General features: G+C 42.6%; 1 protein-coding gene and 1 pseudogene across 1 annotated transcript; one reads left to right on the top strand and one right to left on the bottom strand.

The window, feature by feature from the left end:
* The first annotated feature begins 13793 nt into the window (after positions 1-13793).
* On the top strand, positions 13794-13912 carry LOC119265812 (annotated as a pseudogene).
* A 691-nt stretch (positions 13913-14603) lies between these two features.
* Positions 14604-21266, bottom strand: ankk1 (ankyrin repeat and kinase domain containing 1). Its single transcript, XM_017713027.2, has 8 exons — positions 21036-21266; positions 20575-20854; positions 20164-20309; positions 20009-20058; positions 19127-19282; positions 17296-17408; positions 17040-17064; positions 14604-16934 (listed from the first exon to the last, which is right to left on the bottom strand). The coding sequence occupies exons 1-8, from the start codon at positions 21236-21238 to the stop codon at positions 15667-15669; spliced, it is 2241 nt and encodes a 746-aa protein (XP_017568516.1). The 5' UTR covers positions 21239-21266; the 3' UTR covers positions 14604-15666.
* Between the last annotated feature and the right edge of the window lie 301 nt (positions 21267-21567).

The following is a 21567-nucleotide window of genomic DNA, read 5'->3' on the forward strand; positions in this document are numbered from 1 at the left end:
TACGGAACTGCAACAAATGGTAGCATCTTGGGGTCACGAAGTCTCCAAAACAACCATCAGACGCTATCTACACGCCAACAAGCTGTTTGGGAGGCATGCACGGAAAAAACCTTTTCTCACTCACAATCATAAACGTAAACGTTTGGAGTTTGCTAAGCAGTACTGGGACTTCAACTGGGACCGTGTGCTTTGGTCAGATGAAACAAAGATAGAGCTTTTTGGCAACAAATGCTGTAAGTGGGTCTGGCGTAACACAAGAGCTGAGTATGCAGAAAAGCACCTCATGCCCACTGTGAAATACGGGGGAGGATCTGTGATGCTGTGGGCCTGCTTTTCTTCCAAAGGCCCAGGGAACCTTGTTAGGGTGCATGGCATCATGAATGCTTTGAAATACCAGGACATTTCAAAACAAAATCTGGTGGCTTCTGCCCGAAAGCTGAAGATGGGTAGTCACTGGGTCTTTCAGCAAGATAATGACCCTAAACATATGGCAAGATCTACACAGAAATGGTTGACCACACACAGAATCAAGCTCCTCCCCTGGCCATCTCAGTCCCCAGACCTTAATCCCATTGAAAACCTGTGGGGTGAGCTGAAGAGGAGAGTGCAGAGGAGAGGACCCAGGTCGCTGGATGATTTAGAGAGATTGTGCAAAGAGAAATGGTCGAAGATACCTCTTTCTGTGTTCTCCCATCTTGTGAAACATTATAGGAGAAGATTAGGTGCTGTTTTGTTGGCAAAGGGGGGTTGTACAAAGTATTAACATCAGGGGTGCTAATAATTGTGGCACACATTATTTGATGTTAAACAATTATTTCTTAATGTGGGATTTTTTTCCTACTGAATAAATGCACTTGAGATAAAGGTTGGATTTTGCTCTTTTTTCCATCGTGGTCCTATATTATTTAAAAAAACCCTCAATTTATTAGAAGCTAAAGAACACATCTTAACCAGGGGTGCCAATAATTATGGAGGGCACTGTATAAACACTTATTTGTGAAGGTTGCACTTGTCAGCTTTCATATCAAGTTGACATCCCAGGTAACATTCATTTTTTTTGACCAGGTAGGTCATGACACTTTCTGGGGTGACATGATAGACTTCGTAGCTCAGTGTGCATCACGGTGACATAAGTCAGACTAGTTAAACAAAAGTGAGTATGTTCTGTGGCATTCAGGCAAAGAGATTTTCATTTTACCATTTACAAAATTTAAACTGTGCCATCAGCATTACATCACTATGACACTACGAAGTGAGTTGTTATGACACAAAACGTCAAGACACAACCCAGTGTCTCAATAAATATATGGACCAGAACACACAAACTCTTTTGCCCTATATGAAAATCTGATAGATGGCAATTATATGTACAGTATATTTCCAAAAGTTTTCACTCACCCATGCAAATAATTGAATTCAGGTGTTCCAGTCACTTCCGTGGCCACAGGTGTATAAAACGGACGCCACCTGTGCAGCAAGTCCAGTCGTGAAATTTCCTCTCTACTAAATATTCCACAGTCAACTGTCAATGCTATTATACTAAAGTGGAAGTGATTGGGAACGACAGCAACTCAGCCACGAAGTGGTCGGCCACGTAAAATGACAGAGCGGGGTCAACGGATGCTGAGGGGCATAGTGCGCAGAGGTCACCAACTTTCTATAGAGTCAATCACTACAGACCTCTAAACTTCATGTGGCCTTCAGATCAGCTCAAGACCAGCATAGAGGGCTTCTTGGAATGGGTTTTCATGGCCGAGCAGCTGCATCCAAGCCTTACATCACCAAGCGCAATGCAAAGCGTGGAATGCAGTGGTGTAAAGCACCGCCACTGGACTCTAGAGCAGTGGAGACGTGTTCTCTGGAGTGACCAATCAAGTTTCTCCATCTGGCAATCTGATGGATGATTGGGTTTGGCAGTTGCCAGGAGACAGTACTTGTCTGACTGCACTGCGCCAAGTGTAGTTTGGTGGAGGGGGGATCATGGTGTGGGATTGTTTTTCAGGAGTTGGGTTCGGCTCCTTAGTTCCAGTGAAAGATACTCTTAATGCTTCACCAGACCAAGAGATTTTGGACAATTTCATGCTCCCAACTTTGTGGGAACAATTTGGGGACGGCCCCTTCCTGTTCCAACATGACTGCGTACCAGTGCACAAAGCAGGTCCATAAAGAGTTTGGTGAGGAATAACTTGACTGGCCTGTACAGAGTCCTGACCTCAACCCGATAGAACACCTTTGGGATGAATTAGAGCAGAGACTGTGAGCCAGGCCTTCTCGTCCAACATCAGTGCCTGACCTAACAAATGCGCTTCTGGAAGAACGGTCAGAAATTCCCATAAACACACTCCTAAACCTTGTGGAAAGCCTTCCCAGAAGAGTTGAAGCTGTTATGGCAGCAAAGGGTGGGCCAACATCATATTAAACCCTATGGATTAAGAACGGGATGTCACTCAAGTTCATATGCGTGTGAAGCCAGACGAGCGAATACTTTTGGAAATATAGTGTATAATAAAGAGTAAGGCATATATTTCAAAATATATGTACATACATATGTGTATATGCGTGTATCAAATATTGGATATAAATACATAATATATGCATCGTGTACCTGTCTGATAGGTGGGTGAGCACAAATATGAATAATATATTAATTATTTAGCTTACATAATATATTTATGCAATCATTTAAATGTTTCAGGGAAAATATTTTCATTTATTTCAGATTTGAATTGCATATCTTAAATGTGCATATTTTTACAGTTGAATTATGTAACTATTACACTAATTTTCAGTACCGACAGTCCATGACTGAGGTGTCCTTGAGCAAGACACCTAACCCCCCAATTGCTCCCCGGGCTCCGTGGACAGGGCTGCCCACCGCTCTGGGCAAGCATGCTCACTGCCCCCTAGTGTGTGTGTGTGTATTCACTAGTGTGTATGTGGTGTTTCACTTCACAGATGGGTTAAATGCGGAGGTGGAATTTCCCCATTTGTGGGAGTAAAGAATCACTAAAACTTATATTTTTAAATATTTTAAATATTTTACATGTATGTTTGAATAAGCCGATCAAAGTTTATTGAAATGCACGTCCCATGTTTGAAAATGACAAACAAGTTGGAAAAAAAAGGAAAACTACATCTGCTAATATACGTCATATGTTTGAAACCCATTTCCATGTACCAGATTCCTTTACGGCTAAGATTATGGCTCCGATCCTGAATATCTGGGTGACTATGTTCATAGAACAACCACATGTATTTTTATCTGTTCTAAAGTTCAACCTGACCATTCAGCTGATGGACAGGAACCTGCCCAGACACCAAGAACCTCCACAATCAGTAACAAAGCAGTGTTTCGCTTTTAATTCACTTGCCTGAATGTCAGGCATTCTTTGCAAGTTAGGTATCTAAATATAAACATATCTAATTTAAAAGGAATGAGACACTGATTGTTTTTGACATTAGATCACATAATGAAAGCGACAGTATATTATTCTGATTCTGTGGTTGTTTGGGAAGCGTTTGACAGCTTGCTTTGCGGTCTCTCCCCTTGTTGAAAAGCTTGTTGGTATTACTGTGTGCTATGTTGCTGTACAGTAGTTTCAACAAAAGCGGCATTAACTTTTAGGAGTTGTTTTTCTGTGGCATTGTTAGCTTAATTTTGAACGAATTCGTTCTTCAATGGTCAGGACCACCACAGAGCAGATCTTATTCGGGTGGTGGATCATTCTCAGCTCAAACTTTTAGTGCTTTAATTCTTGGAGAGCCCTGGTTTTAGGGTTTACTGAAGGTTGTAATAAAACAGTCAAGCTTTTAGTGTCCTGTAATTTTTAAATGTAGCACATGCACTAGATTTAAGCAGTTATTGGTCAGAATGGAAAGGTGTATTTCAAAGTGAGAATGCATCAGTAACAGACATTTTAGGATGCATTTTTACTGGATTTTCCTTGTAAAACCTGGCCATTTCCACTCCTGATGTCAACATAACATCAAGATAACAAAAGCAGGCAAAGTTGACAGACAATACCTGTTGGAATATGACTTTATAAGCATGTAGGTATATGTAAGAGCTTATGAAGATGTCATGTAGTCTTATTTACACTGCCCTACAGTGTAGTATAACCACAAAAGCTGCTATGCAATGTTATTTTATAGTTTTACCATCCAAGGCTCAAGGGTGAGCAATGCTTCAGTAAGACTACATAAGTCCTGACTGATAAACTGAAGTCTTGAAAATCGCTGACTAAATTGCAACACTTCTCAATGTGGAAAGCCAGTTGAAGGGCTGGATGAGGAGACAGATTTGTCATCACAGTCTTCAAAAGCTCCAGAATTTCCTATTTAAAAGAACCTGAAAGCAGCCAGTCAAGCAGAAAATTGCAGTAATCCAGGCAGCACTACAGCAAGTAATGGAGCATGGCACGGAAACTTATAAAACCTATTGCTCAGGTAATATTACAACTCATGTTTTCATGCATGGCCAAGGGAAAAAAAAAAAACATAAAGGAGTTGTTTTATCCCACAAGCATTAAGTGATGTTCTAAGCCCATAAACACCCATCATGCAGAACCAATTTGAGCATCTATTGGGCAGGTGCTTAGCCCATTTTGAAGTGACAGTTCCCCTTGGAGAACAGGATCAGTTAGCATGGTGTAACATTAGAAGATGAGGCTCCTGAGATGGGCCACAGGATGAAGTTGCCTGTGGAGGCAGGAAGAGTGGAGGGAGAAGCAGAAGAGTGGATGTGGTGAGAGCTCCCATGGTGTGCTGGTTGTAATCACATGCTTGGTGAGTTTCTCCCCCCTCAGAGGCCGACTATATAGACAATTAGGCCGGACCAGCTGAGCCTCCGGCAGGTGCTGTGTTTGTTTTTCTAATGTGTTAATAAGACCGCCCCTGACGCCCAGCAAACCATGCCTCGCACTCCACCCCAGCCAAACTGTGCAGCGCTTCGTCATTTAGCACTCCAGTACTGCCACGAATTACAAATAGAGGCAATTTGTCTGGCCTGTTGGACAATCATTTGAGGAAATAGCATTGATTCACAGCATTCCAAGCTCGCTGACCTGTTATGCCAGAATAATCATCGATTTGCAGGGTGTGTTTTTATTGTTGGGGAAAAGGAGAATTTTAATCCTGAGAAATGATGCGTTATTACAGTTCAAGTCATAAGTTGTAAATCATTTCTAAATGTGGCAAATACGTATACAACTACTGACACTGGTAATTACTGTGCTAAACAGTTTTCTATTCTTTTTGGCAGCTTTATATTTTTTAAGAAATATGCAGGGATATTTTTTGAAACCTCCAAAGTTTAGTCTTAGAAGTTGGTTACATTTTCGGATTGACATTATAGGTTGACAGGTAGTCCCAAACATATTCAGTGTACTCTGGGATGGTCAACACATTCACTGGACTCTAGCAACTTATCTTCTTTGTTTTCTAGTTTCTCAGTAAGGGCTTCTTGACAGCTACACATCCATTCAGGCTCATAGTGTTGAATTGTCTTCTCACAGTGGAAGGATGGACAGAAACTTGCTGAAGATATAAAAACACCTGTGGAATTTTTTTTGGATCCAAAGCAAAAGTGGACCTTGATTTTCTCCCAAACACAGTGCTTAAGTGTTGTTTATCTGATGGCAGATGACAGCTATCGTGGTCTACCAGGTCTTGTTGTTGGAGTTTCACTTTGACTATATATCTTATAATCATTTTTTTTTAAATATTGAAGTTTTGGAAGTTCTGTTTTTTCCACGTATTTTTCCCTTCTTTTGCCAAACATTTGACAATAAGTAATAGATAATAAGTAACAGACATTTTAAATTATCTTCTTAAAACTTGTACTTGGCCATTAGAAATTACATAAAAGAAGGACAACCTCTGATTTCTGCACAGAAGTATGTGTAGTTAATTACAGGTTCAAATCTGCACTTATGACTTTTTTCCATGTGTTTCCATGTCAAAAAAGTAAAAAACATGGCCAAAATGTAAAGGATGTAAAACAAGACTGTACTCACAAAATGAGCATCTGCTCTTCTACTTTAAAACACAAATGTGGAATTGATTAAAGTTTAGAATCATGAAACCATGAGTGAGAAACACACACACACACACACACACACACACACACATTTTCTTAGCCACTTCTCCCTCAGGGTCTCGGGGGAGTGAGAAACAATTAAATAAAATAAGGAGAGGTGTTTCTTGCACACTTGGACACCATAGGAAGTTTAACCCCTTATAATCTCAGGCTTATGATATACTAAAGCTTACTGTTCAGTAACTACAGGGGCTTCAAAGCAACCTGGCTGAGCTATTCTGATGTTATAGTAGTGTGTAATAAAACTGGGCCCACCTGCAGCCCTGGCCATTCAAGGGTTACGTAAAGTTAAAGAAAATGTAGAAAGATGTTTCATTGTGTTTCCTATGGCATTACGTCCTACACAGGAAAGTCTCGAGTGGAAGTCTGGAAGGACAGACTTCATTCCAACTTGGCTTGATCTACCAACACTGTGCTCTTGGTCTATGAAGGGATGATTTATGAGGGTAATATTCTTACAAGAAATCAATGAAAACTGAGATATGTCATTTTCTTTTCAAAGCTATTCCACCACCTTCTTTTCCAAAAATCTCCCAAATGTTGTGAGCTCTGTGCTGTATTTGACCAATCAAGATGGTCCACGGATAAGCGAAGCTTTATGATATTTCATAACGTATCATAAATCTTACTATAATACCCTTGAAATCCCATTAGAAATACGATACTCAATTGTAAAGAACAGGAACCGCTTATCAAGGGGTATGAAATAATGACTGAAGTAAGTTCTAACTATCCCGGCCAGCAGGGACTCAATTCAAAATGCTGCTACAAGTTGAGTGCAATCATTCTCTACATGAACCGTCAACTATCATCCACATGCTTTTACCACCCCAAACAGTTTTCAAAGTGCAGAAATGTGCAGATGATTTAAATCAACACATACAACCTGCTCTGAGGACAACGTGCCTTGGAGGCCTACGTGGAGTCTTCATTGTTTATGCTCAGGCGTGTGTCCAATAGAGGCAGAATGATTTATACTATAATTAATGATTTATGATTTATATATGATTTATACTCTCCAAGATTTGTTTTGTTTAATATCTAAAAGCATACAATGGCCCCCAAAAGTCAGATATTTGTACCATACTTAAAAAATACAAGTTCATTTGTCGTTGTTAGGAAGCAAAAGGTCAAACCAAAGTCGTAATTATTTTAAACGAATCATTCCAAGACTGTAACTTTCTTTTTGGAAAGGATTCTTAAGGCAGCAGATGGGCTTCACATCATTATTGTTTGAGCAGCTTCTTCGCAGACTTCTGTAGATTTGCCTCCAGAATGCCTCTATTAACGTCTGAGCGAAGAGGAGCCTCTAGGGCCTTCTAGAATCCCCAATGATTTCTGAGACGTAAAAAATACATGTTTATTATTTCTAATTCATTTGCATTTGTATTTCATTTAAACTTGGCAAGGATTACAGTGCTACCCTTGTTTCATTCATTGTTAAGTACTGGACAGAAACAAAAGGGTTGTTGGAGCATTTTCTCCATGCTCTTCTTACTGGGCTCCCTAAGAAAACAATCCATCCTCTACAACTCGTATCTAATGCGACAGCGCACATCCTAACAAAAACAAAAGATCACATCACTCCCATTTTGAATGAACCGAGCTGTCCAGCGGGATCTTTCAAGATTTTCAAGTTCTGCTACTAGTTTTAGAGGCTCTAAGTGACCTTAAAGCACCACTTACGTCACTGAGTTTCTGACTGTTTATGTGTCTGTTTATGTTTCAGCACATGTTCCTGCAAATACCTTCTGTAAAATACCAAAAATGAGGAGTTATTATGCTTCTAAATTGTGGAACTCAATTCCACCTTTTATTAGAAAGTCAAGCTCAGTGCTCACTTTTAAAAACACTTTAAAACGTTTCTAACCTAGCGTTTAATTAAAACTCTATGTCTCTTGGTATGTATCTTTTTAATTTGATCTAAAATTAAATCTAAATTTGATTTAAACTAGTAAACTAGTACTAGTACTTTCTTTTATTGCTGTTCAACATTATCACCTGTCTGTAAAGCACGTTCAGTTGCCAAACTGCTTCAACATAAAGTATATGCTTTCATGCCTCAGATAAAACACTAAATGTCTTTTAGAAGTTCTAAATGTCTGTATTTGGACTAGAACAGACAAAAAAATGTTTATGTGAATCCCTGTTAACTCGGCACTATCAAACTGTAACAATACCACAGGGACACTAACAGAAATTAGCATTAGAACAGAAGTGGGCTGTTTACTCATGTCTTGAAATTTTGACATTTATGATGGTCCAAACTGAAGGCCTAGCTCTAACAGTCATGGTTCACCATTGCATTGAGTGCAGTCTGTCTGGAATTCTTCTCCAGGCTTTCTCCACACAGAGACCATCAATTTAATGTTTTGTTAAGCATTTTTAGAGTTTAACAATAGTTCAAATATCCAAATAGTCTTAAAACCTACCACCATGAAAAAAAAAATTATAATATATATATATATATATATATATATATATATATATATATACACATATTTATTGCAGGACATGGTGAACAGGAATGGATTTGTAGAGAATGGTCTGACTTAGAGGTCATCCAGAAAGCATTTAACAAGAACAGTCCAACACTGCTATCTCTCTAAAGCCACAGTCTGGGCACACTTTGTGTTCCCAGCGGAAATGAAGACAATCAATAACCACGGGGTTCTTTCGTGGGTCATTGCCAGTGGATTACAGGGAGTACTTTGGGCAATTTTCGTTTTATGAAAGATTTTGGTGCAACTCTTACTGTGCCTGTGTCAGCACTTCAAAAAAGCATAACCAATATTTAATTCTACAGTACATAAGAGAAAGTCTAGGTTATTAATGAGGTCTCAATTTCAGTTGACAGATCTTCTCATTATGTATTTCTGTAATTCAGCTCATTTTGTTTCTGACTTTCTATAACAGCAAATTTAAAAGAGTGAATGCAAACGTCACTGAGTTCTGAAATCTCAGCCACATACTCAGTGCACTGAATTCTGTATTAGTGCATAAAGTTATTAGACACCATCATATCGTGGAAAAATCTTTGGCCATTGTATGGCTTGGCAACCATACCATACTGTTAATGAACTATATTGTTCATTGTGATTACTAGGAATAATAATTTATACTACTGATTGGACGTTTCATTATCAGAAGAAAACCTTATATCTCCAAAACGGTAACTTTAACGTCAAACATGTAGATACAAGTTTTTTTATGCACGTAATTTATCACGTTGTAAAATACTTTGTAAATTATTCCATTTTCCATTCCATGCTGTCCAGCAACACCCCTTGATCATGGTAAAATCACTGTAATGCTTGTCCTCTCGTGTCTCATTGCTTTATCTCACCTTTCACACAATGAACTCACTGAACTGCGACGTGTCTGTCTCCAAGCATATTCACACCAGTTCTGAAGCTTTATGGAGCATATAGCAATCATTTGTAACAAAGTTTTCTCTTTTGAGACAAATACCATCTGACAGATCAGGGGTACAGAGCTTGGCGGATCCCTTCAAGTGCGCTGAAGTGTTTGATGCACTGAGTTGGCTGTAGTCTGATAAAGACATGGAGGTATGAGGTACCTTTGTGTTCATATTTCTCTGCTTAGCCCATCAGTGCAGCTGCAAATGGAGAATTGTTTTATTAACAACCGAATAGGTCCTTCGGAGTGAGGCCAGGTAAGAACACCTAGTCATGATGTAACACTTCTGAACCAGTATGCAACAATGGCCTTCAGACATTGTAAAAGGGCTGGAAAAATAAATATAAATTAATGATAAACTGCCTCTCCATGGATCACCACCTTATCGTGGTGGAGAGGTTTGTGTGCTTGAAGGACCCTAGGAGCTATGTTGTCTGGAGCAAAAGCTCCTGGTAGGGTCTCCCATGGCAAACTGGTCCTAGGTGACAGGCCAGACAAAGTGTGATCCATAACCACCCCTATGAGGACAACAAAGCAGGACTCGTGTACCCTGCGCGGATCAGGGTTACCGGGGCCCCACCCTGGAGCCAGGCCTGGGGGAGGGGCTCGCCAGCGAGCGTCTGGTGGCCGGGCATTCACTCATGGTGCCCGGCCGGGCCCAGCCCGAAGGAGCTACATGAGTCCCCCCTCCCATCGACCCACCACCGATGGGAGGGGCAGTAGTAGGGGTGCGGTGCATTGTGGATCGGGCAGTGTCCGAAGGCGTGGGCCTTGGCGTTCTGATCCTCGGTTGCTGAAACTGGCTTTTGGAACTTGGAACGTTACCTCACTGGCGGGGAAGGAGCCTGAGTTGGTGCGCGAGGTCGAGAGATACCGACTAGATATAGTCGGGCTCACCTCAACACACAGCTTGGGCTCTGGGTCCAATCTCCTTGAGAGGGGCTGGACTTTTTTCTTTTCTGGAGTTGCCCATGGTGAGAGGCGGCGGGCAGGTGTGGGCTTTCTCATAGCCCCTCGACTCGGCGCCTGTATGTTGGGGTTTTCCCCGGTGGACGAGAGGGTAGCTTCCCTACGCCTTCGGGTTGGGGAACGGGTCCTGACTGTTGTCTGTGCTTATGCACCGAACAGCAGTTCAGAATACCCAGCCTTCATAGAGTCCTTGGAAGGGGTGCTTGAAAGTGCTCCTCCTGGAGACTCGATTGTCCTACTGGGGGACTTCAACGCTCACGTGGGCAATGACAGTAAGACCTGGAGGCGTGTGATTGGGAGGAATGGCCTCTCTGATCTGAACCCGAGTGGTGTTCAGTTTTTGGACTTCTGTGCAAACCACAGTTTGTCCATAACGAACACCATGTTTGAACACAAGGATGTCCATAAGTGCACATGGCACCAGGACACCCTAGGCCGCAGTTCAATGATTGACTTTGTAGTCGTGTCAGCGGACTTGCGGCCATGTGTACTGGACACTCGGGTAAAGAGAGGAGCTGAGCTGTCAACTGATCACCACCTGGTGGTGAGTTGGATCAGGTGGTGGGGGAAGATGCCAGTCAGACCAGGCAAACCCAAATGTATAGTGAGGGTTTGCTGGGAACGTCTGGCAGAAGAACCTGTCAGATTGATCTTCAACTCACACCTCCGTCAGAACTTTGACCAGATATCGGGGGAGGTGGGGGACATTGACTCAAAATGGGCCATGTTCCGCTCCTCCATTGTTGAAGCGGCTGACTGTAGCTGTGGTCGCAAGGTAGTTGGTGCCTGTCGGGGCGGTAATCCTCGAACCCGGTGGTGGACACCCCAGGTGAGAGATGCCGTCAAGCTGAAGAAGGAGTCCTACCGGACATGGTTGGCCTGTAGGACACCAGAGGCAGCTGGCAGGTATCGACAGGCCAAGCGATCTGCGGCTTCAGTCGTTGCCAAGGCAAAAACCCGGGTGTGGGAAGAGTTCGGTGAGGCCTTGGAAAGTGACTTTAAGTCAGCTCCGAAAAGATTCTGGCAAACCGTCAGGCGACTCAGAAGGGGAAAGCAGTGTGCCACTAGCACTGTATATAGTGGAGATGGTGTGCTGCTGACTTCGACTGAAGACGTCATTGGGCGGTGGAAGGAATACTTTGAGGACCTTCTCAATCCCACCGACACGTTCTCCAGTGAGGAGGCAGAGTCTGGGGACACGGGAATAGGCTTGTCCATTACTGAGGCCGAAGTCGCTAAGGTAGTTAAAAAGCTCCTTGGCGGCAGGGCTGCAGGGGTGGATGAGATCCGTCCCGAGTTCCTCAAGGCTCTGGATGTTGTGGGGCTGTCTTGGCTGACACACCTTTTCAACATTGCGTGGACATCGGGGGTGGTGCCACTTGATTGGCAGACTGGGGTGGTGGTGCCTCTTTTTAAAAAGGGGGACCGGAGGGTGTGTTCCAACTACAGGGGAATCACACTCCTCAGCCTCCCTGGTAAGGTCTATGCAAGGGTACTGGAGAAGAGAGTCCGGCTTATAGTCGAACCTCGGATCCAGGAGGAGCAGTGCGGGTTCCGCCCTGGTCGTGGAACACTGGACCAACTCTTTACCCTCTCCAGGATTCTCGAGGGTTCATGGGAGTTTGCCCAACCAGTCCACATGTGCTTTGTGGATTTGGAGAAGGCATTCGACTGTGTTCCCCGGGGTATTCTGTGGGAGGTGCTTCGGGAGTACGGGGTACATGGCTCTTTGCTACGAGCCATTCAGGCCCTGTACAAACAAAGCAGGAGCTTGGTTCGCATGGCCGGCAGTAAGTCAGACTTTTTCCCAGTGAGAGTTGGACTCCGTCAGGGCTGCCCTTTGTCACCGATTCTATTCATAATTTTTATGGATAGAATTTCTAGGCGCAGTCAGGGGATGGAGGGTGTCCGGTTTGGTGACCTCAGGGTCACATCGCTGCTGTTCGCAGATGATGTGGTCCTATTGGGGACATCAGGCCGTGAACTTCAGCTTTCACTGGATCGGTTTGCAGCCGAGTGTGAAGCGGCCGGGATGAGGATCAGTACCTCCAAATCCGAGGCCATGGTTCTCACGCGGGAAAGGGTGGATAGCCCTCTCTGGGTCGGGGATGAGCTCTTGCCTCAAGTGGAGGAGTTTAAGTATCTCGGGGTCTTGTTCACGAGTGATGGTACAAGGGAGCGGGAGATTGACAGGCGGATTGGTGCTGGGTCAGCAGTGATGCGGGCTCTTTACCGGTCTGTTGTGGTAAAGAAAGAGCTGAGCCATAAGGCAAGGCTCTCGATTTACTGGTCGATCTATGTTCCCACCCTCACCTATGGTCATGAGCTTTGGGTAATGACCGAAAGAACGAGATCGCGAATACAAGCGGCTGAAATGAGTTTCCTCCGCAGGGTGGCTGGACTCTCCCTTAGAGATAGGGTGAGAAGTTCGGTCATCCGAGAGGGACTCGGAGTAGAGCCGCTGCTTCTTCACGTCGAGAGGAGCCAGTTGAGGTGGTTCGGGCATCTTGTTAGGATGCCTCCTGGACGCCTCCCTTGGGAGGTGTCACAGGCAAGTCCACCGGGGAGGAGACCCCGGGGAAGACCCAGGACACGCTGGCGTGACTATATCGCCCAGCTGGCCTGGGAGCGCCTCGGAATCCCTCCCAGGGAGCTAGTGGAAGTGGCTGGGGAAAGGGAGGTCTGGGCTTCATTGCTCAGGATGCTGCCCCCGCGACCCGAACCCCGGAGAAGCGGAAGATGATGGATGGATGGATGGATGGATGATAAACTGTGCAAGTTTATCACAGATTCTATGCTTGTCCATCTTAAGGGTAAGAAAGTAGCAGTGTATTTTTTTCTAGGTACCTCGGATGCACACTTGCATCTCAAGTTTTAAGGTCTCCCAAATGCAACACTGACTACAAATGCTTAATGTTGTTTCTATGCTATATTTTGGAAGCTCTCCTTCATCAGCAGCTTTAAGGGAGACTGCAGCTAAGGTATGCAGTGGTGTAAGTATTAGTTTCACATCCGCCCCACCCTGTTTCTTTCAAACAATGATCCTGCACTGCGGCTTCCCCCTCACACTGCTGACACCTTCTCTCGACACCATGCATGGTACATGCCTGATCTTTCAGTAATGAACATAGAAGTCACTATTGTATTCATCACCAAAGCTTCTCCGATGAGCTGCAAGAAGCAAAACCTATAAAAAAAAGGATCAGAAGCTCTTCTCATGTATCGCTCAGCTACTGAGCAATCTGTATTTTATACAACTTCAGTTCTTTACTTATCTGATTAGAACACTCACATGAGTGTTACTCACATACTTACCTGGCAGGGGCAATACCATGATCACGAAGGTGGTTCACCCAGGACGAGGCTCTGCCATTGCACTTGGGTGGTGCTGACTCCAAATGTGGGAATCTCAACTGTGGGGCAGTCGTGGGCTGGAGGTTAGGGAAGCAGCCTCATGACCGGAAGGTCGCAGGCTCGATCCCCAGAGCTGACAGCACATGACTGATGTATCCTTGAGCAAGACACCTAACCCCCAACTGCTCCCCAAGCGCTGCGGATTGGGCTGCCCAAGTGTGCTCACTGCCCCCTAGTGTGTGTGTGCTCACTAGTGTGTATGTGGTGTTTCACTTCACGGATGGGTTAAATGCGGAGTTGAAATTTCCCCATTGTGGGACTTATTAGGGTCTCTTAATGAGCAAGAAGGTGAAATGAATAATTCCAATTATGCAAATTTGCACTTAATTACTCTAATGATGGTATATTCTCTTTAACATACGCCACCTGATTAAGTACATAAGGCTGCAGTGCAGCACCGGTTGAATGTTTGGCCACAAATATCAACATGATCATATTATAACCATGTATCTCTACCTGTATATGTAACTAGGCATGACAGGGTTTTTTTTATACTGTAAGAACGTTTCGTTCTTCTGTCATTAATTCATATTACAAGTTAAGAACCATTTTAGAGATGGTACCCATAATATGGTCTTGTTAGGACAGCAACAATATACATTTTCTTTATTTCTACAATTTCTCACATTTTATTATCATAGTGAAGACATCAAAACTATGAAATAACAATTATTCATTGACCAAAAAAGTGTTATTTATACACATACACACACACACACACACACACACACATACATATTACAGCTTCCATTCTTTTCAGCCACTCGCTTTCAGCTGAAGAACTGCAGGGATCTTCTGTAGAAGTTGCATTTTCTGCTTCTTACAATCCAAGTAATCCTAAACATATTCTGCAATGTTGTCCTCTGGGCTCTAGGGTGGTCAGTCCACTGTTCTGACAGCACCAGCAATGTCTTTGTTTGATTTGCAAATGTCCTTCTTTTTTCCAGTCACAGCTTCTTGACCCCTACACTTCCTTTCAGACTCACCAGTAACCAGATACGATTCCGGTGGTGGACTATTCCCTACACAGCAGCGCAACTAACATATATACAAAAATAAAAATATATAAAACCTCAGCCACAGTTAGCCACAAACATGTGCCACTGCTTTGTTGAGAACGGTCCACCATCTAAATATATTCCATGGTTAATAATTACTTGCGCCATGTAATAAAATGAAGTCCTTGTACATGTTGTTGATACTGTTCATGGCCTTTAGATACAAAGCAAAGAAGTCAGTCAGCAGTTGAGCTCTGCTGAGCAGCCGGAAGAATGTTGTCACACCAGTTTTGAGCTCTGTGCTGTGGAAGTGGTTTAAGGGATTGGAATTCCATGAATGGATTTCATTTCTTCACAATGAGATTATCATCGTAGATGTATTAAGACATGTTTCTTCCTGTCAGTGGATGGTTTATGCAATTATGAGGCTATAAAGTGAACCAAATGCATATTCACCCACCAGCAAGCTGAGTACAGTGGAAGCGCCATTCATTCACTGTGGAGGAGCGAATTCCTGACAGGCTACCTGTGTCTGAGCATTGGCTTTTTTTGTTTCATTCAGTGAGCCATCACATTATGAAAATGTCCCTGTGCAAAATCAATAGACATATACTAACAAAATGAGAAAAATAAATCACAACAGAGGCGGGAAGAGGAGGATGTGGAAGGGAGGAATCGATATGAGAAATCAATGTACTCCTCCCCCTCCGTCCTAATGTTGTTATCTGTCATTACATGTGGCTTGTTTTGAATGTCTTATCTAGTGCTCTAGCTGTCCAGTAACTGCATAATCTCTTCGTTGTGGTGCTGTTGAGCCAAGGCTAAGGCTGTGTACCCTTTAGAGTTTACTATGTGTCTGTGTGCATTATTCATTAGCAGGGCTTTCACAATCGGGGCGTTTCCTGTCTGCACAGCCAGGTGCAGTGGGGTATTCTGAACGCTGTTCTGGGCGTTGACATCGGCCTGCTTGGCGATGAGCTGCAACACACTTGGAAAGATGCCTTTACTGCAGGCCAGGTGGAGGGGCGTCCAGCCGGCATCCTCACTCAGGTTGGGGTTGGCACCGGCAGTCAACAGCACAGCCACCACCTCTTCTTGCGTGTGGTAACAAGCCAGGTGCAAGGCTGTCCAGCTGCCTTCACCCTGGGCATCCAATGAGCCTTTGTGATCCTCGAGCACCAGCACCGTCTCTGGATGGCCCTTCAGTGCGGCCAGATGCATGGGTGTCCACTTCTGGTGGGTTCTAACATCAGGGTCTGCCCCATGGTTCAACAAGAACCTGCAGATGCCAGTGCATCCTCTCAGAGCAGCTAAATGCAAGGCACTGTAGTTATGTCCATTGATAATATTCACATCCGCCTTGTTCTGCACCAGCAGCCGAACCACTCTGAAGTGACCCTCCTCAGCAGCCTGGTGCAAAGCAGTGGCTTTCTCAGCATCTGTCTTATTTGGGTCAGCTCCTTTCACAATCAGGAGTTTGGCTATGTTCAGGTAACCATACATGCAGGCTATATGCAGCGCTGTCCTTCCAGATTGGTGCTCTTGTTCATCTACGCTGCTCAAGCGTGGCAGCAAAAGGCGCACAACGCTCTCATGGCCGTTCTGAGCAGCCAGGTGTAGAGGAGTCCAGCCGTCCTTGTCCTTGACGTCTGCTATAGCCTTGTTGTCCAGTAGCAGACGAACAGCACGGTCATCCCCACCCTGCACTGCAAAATGCATTGGGTTCCACAGGTCCTGGTCAGCAAGGTTGACGTCGGCCCCATTGTCAATGAGCAACGTGCAAATATTGTAGAACTTCCGGAGCAATGCGACAATGAGTGGCGTGTAGCCTTTAGCACTTTGGCAGTTCACTGAAGCCCCCAGACTCAGCACCATCTGCACGCTCTCAACATCACTGCTGGCAACGGCGTAGTGGAGGAGAGAGTTGTTGTCCCTGAAGAGCATTGAGATGTGCTCTTTCCTCAAGACATTCTTGAATGACACAAAATCCTTCTGCTCCAGGTAAGTCAGAATGTTTTGGCTCGAACTGTTAACATCTGTTAACCAAAACAGAACAACAAAAGACAGAAACTAAATGAATGAAATCATGGGATATAAGCAAAGCTTTCATCAATGGTATGTATTACACGTCAAAAACCAACCTGATTGTCCATCGGATGGATCATTCTGGAAAACCAAAGGTTCAGAATAAATTTTCAGAACAGTAAAAAGGAAAGAAGTTTCAGTATCTGTTACAACATAAAAATTGCCTTGATGAATTTGCAGAATTCTGCAAACTGAGAGGCAAAAGCGAACCTATAGTACAGTAGGGTGGATTTCAAATACAGCAGCTGAGCTTTAGCTTCTTTAAAACCTTCAAACTGCTGACAATGTGTTGCATGACCAAACCTCACTTACTGTCCTGTGCCAGATGGACGGGGCTGATCTGAGCTTAAACGATCCCTTCCTTATCTGTATCATGTCTGGGATTTTCAGGACATCACTTAGAGCTTCAGTCATCCACACCGCTTCTGCAGAGAAAGAGATCGTGCTGCTGTGAAAACCGACAGAGTGAAATCACCTCAGGAGGAATAAACTCCTTCAGAGTTCAATTTACTCTGACAGAGGTTAATCTCCCTCAGTTTAACTCTGCTGCACTGCTTATTTTACTGCATGTGCACTTCTGGTCAGTCTGCTGGCCATGGACCCACACTCATCACAACACAGAATATGCAGCTGGCCACCAAATGACTTGTAGCCTCGAGTGTCTTAATCAAACGGTGCTTAGTGGGGAGGGATTAAAGGTTAGTGCAGAAGATATAACCATGCTAATTACAGCGCTTTTTTTAGTAATGTGATGCTCAAGTTTAATCACATTCTGCTCATTATACAACACTGGGCTGAAATTTGCAGAATTATTAAATTATTTTAATGCATGAATGCAAATAGAGATGATTGGTATTCATTGACACAGCTGCTAAATCAAATAACTTTAATGAGATCTCTTACTAAAATGTAATTAGATGCTTTACTAAAGGTGCCCTCTTCAGGACGTAAACAAAACAGAAGAATGATAAAAGATTCCTTAATACAGCTTTTCTATGTCAAAAAAGGCAAATGAATGTCAAGAGGATGCATAACAGTGTTGCACAGAGCTGAACACTGCTTAAAAGTGAATTCCGCTGAATTTGTGCATAATGAAATTGTTAGGATGTAAGCAAAGTCATTCATAGTTGATGCTCTATCCTGCACAGTCAGAAAAAGGTACTGTTCAGGCACATTCTTCATTCAAAAAATGCAAATGTACCCTCAAATGCACAACAATGATTTTACTACGTGCCTTAAATACATTTTTTAAAGGGTAAAGGTACATATTTGTACATTTTCATAACCTAATGGAATATGATACAATTATGTTACCTAACTAAGGGAAATGAAAAACCAGTCAGAATTGATCACAGTGATGGTGATAGGAACCAGACGACTGAAAAAGTTTAATATGCCTAAAAAACTCCCTCACAGAAAGTTCTTATTCATTACCATTATTAATATGCTGCCTGATGCCTAAGACATTCATGGCAGAGGTTTACATGCAGGGCAAAATAGTCCCCAGAGCAGGGGTCGGCAACCCGAATGTTAAGAAGAGCTATTTGGTCCTTTCAATAAAAATCAAAACAACCTTGGCAGCGACAACATTTTATGTCCATTTTACCAACTTGACTGTACACATGTCTCTTACACATGTAAGTACTAGTTCAGGCTAAAGTAATATAAACAAAAACGCAGACTTACTTTGCTCTGCTATAAGCTTCAGCTCAGATATAGCTGCTTTTCTCGCATCTCCAACAGGAAACTTTTCCACAAAAGTCTTTTGTTTTAAATTTAAACAGTTTATTCCGGCGCCTCAGGTAACATTTAAGGTGGAACAGGAAAATTCAAACAAGAAGCTGACTTCATTTTTGTGATTTTTTTAGTGTTTGACAGTTTCTTGTTGCAGATTAAAAATATCATTAAAATATGTATACTACATTTATGTGCTGTAGGCATTGTGACCCCTGGTTTCCATCACCAACGCTATAAAAAAAACCTCTACAATGCATCATTTCACATTAAATCATTCTGAATGGCTTTAGATACATCTCAAAGACTGAATTTGGCAGATATTTTAAATACCCAGTAAATTCCCCTTTAATTCTTTGTGGTTGAAACCAAATCTGAAGCCATGTGTTTTTATCAGATGTGCTATTACCAGAGAAGGCAGGTCTTTGTCTGTAGTTTTGGTGCCAGCATCGCTGCATCAGTTCAATCATGTCCTCACACTCCTGAGGCTTGTCATCAGGGATCTTCTCCAAACCCAGCCTTTTGCCAGATGACACTCTGAGCAATATTTCAGTCATATTCATTCCTACATCAAAGAGCAGAAAATAGGTGGTCTTAGATATAATGCTTAGATATTAAATGTCCATATAAAATATACCTATACATTAAATATTTTAATAAAAACAGAGATGATGCCCTATGACGTAGAAGCCCATTCCCACCAGAGAGAGGAGAAAAAGTATCACCTGTATTTTTTTTGTCCTCCTCTGTTTCTTGCAGTAATGTCAATATTTTAAATTAGCATCTCAAAATGACAACTTATTTTCTTGAAATTTGGACTTAGCATCTCAAAATAACGATTCATTATTGTAGGTATAGTAATACTTGTTTCATTATTGACATAGTAATTCGATATTTTGAGAAAATGTTCTAAGTTGAAGTTTTGAAAGAATTAGTCGATAATTTGAGAAAAAAGTCACTATTTTGAGAAGTCAAATGTTGACATACTTTTGCCAGAAATAGAGAAGGGAAAACACACACACACACATTTTCCAAGCCGCTTCTCCCTCAGGGTCGCAGGGAGGGAAAAAACAATAGCTTCAATATTCTAAAATAAAAAATGTTTTAAAAGTTTCAATATTGCCAAAAGTATGCGGACACCTGACCATCATATCTGTATAAGCTTGCACAAGATTTTGGACTGTGGTTAAAATACCTGAGCTTAATAATTATAATGTGTGTCCACATACTTTTGGCCATTTAGTGCACGTATGAAACTTTTGTCAGATCAGCAAGCCTGATGCAGACGTACCAGAGTATGGACGCTTCTGAGTTAAAATCTCCCACATCACAATGGAGAAGCTGTTATGGAGAAAACAGAAAGTATCCTTAATGACTACAGATTACAACGTCTGCACACAGTTAGTGTTCACATGAAATCTTTTAAAACCTTTTAGACAAACTTACCTGTAAACATCATACTTGACAGTAGGAGGCTCAGGAGTTTGGGAAAACGTTTCTGGGGGAACGTAATTAATGTTTCCCCGAGCTGTCAAATGTTCAATGAACTTGCTAGAAGATTCTTCCCATTTAATTAGACCAAAATCTGAAATCTTACAGAAGTAAAAGAAAAAAGTTATTTATTGCACAAAATTTTATAGTGTTTTTAGTTTAGACTGTTCAACCTTTTCCAACTGACTTGTCTCACTGGAAGCTAATTGCTACCACTATAGCACTGTACACACGTTCCTCCTTCCTTTTCCTGTAAAGTTGTTAAATAATCTCTAACAGACTTTGAGTGAACTGCATGATGATTATGGCACACAGTTTGCACATGGTGCTGGTGGGGAATCGAACATAAAAAAGTGATTGCAGCACCTTAATATGAAGATGATCATCAAGCAGGATGTTGGCCAGCTTTAAGTTCAGATGAAGGAGAGGGGGGTTCATGCTGTGAAGGAAGTTCATGCCCATGGTCACCTCATGGATCATCAGGAACTTCTTTGGCCACATCAGTATATGAGTTGCGAGAAGGCTGTCCAGGGACCCTTTGCTCATATATTCCATTACCACAGCAATTGGGTCTTTACACAGCCCATAATTGGATATCAGGTATTTGAATTTGGTCCTCCCTTTTTTAGAGACCTGCACCATGTTCCTAAGAAGAGAAAGATATGACATTTGAATCCACACACCAATAGCATGAGTCAAGCAGATGTACTGTAAGTCTACGCTGAATCGAAACTCTCAAGTTCCACCATATCTACCATTTTAAACAACCTCTGATAAATAACACTTGTTAAAGTCACTGAACCTTCACACAGGATTAGATGAGATACCTGTAATCACTCGAGCTAGTGAAAGTCTTGACGGCGCACTTCTCCCTCCATAGCTTGAGCTTCACTTTGTAGACTTGGCCAAAACTGCGGTCAGACACTTTGTCCCAGTCTACTTCAAAATCTTCTTTTTTAAAATAGGTGAATCTGTCCAGACTGCCATCACTAGACCTGTCAGTTGGTGGTGAGGAGCTCATTTCAGTCATTCTGTAGTTTAGGTTTCAGATATTGTACAGCAGAAGCTTGGACAGAGTTAGAGTTCTGTCTTCAACAGCTGCACCTAATGCAAAAACTAGGCGTGCTGTTGGGAGGAGCTCAGAGCGCTGATTATTTGCATAAAAATGTTACAGAGCCCGTTCTTTTTATCCTTTCAGGTTGTACAGGTAAGGTGGGCACAGATTCTGGTAAACGGGTCATGTGATCATCTGGCTTGGCTTTTGTCCACTAGATTCTTTACATAGCAAATAAATATTTGTAAAAGAATGTGAACACAGTTTATAAAGTGCATTCACAGTTTACTGTTATGACTGTCAGA

Source organism: Pygocentrus nattereri, chromosome 17 (assembly GCF_015220715.1).
Source record: "Pygocentrus nattereri isolate fPygNat1 chromosome 17, fPygNat1.pri, whole genome shotgun sequence".
NCBI classification, from domain to species: Eukaryota; Metazoa; Chordata; class Actinopteri; order Characiformes; family Serrasalmidae; genus Pygocentrus; species Pygocentrus nattereri.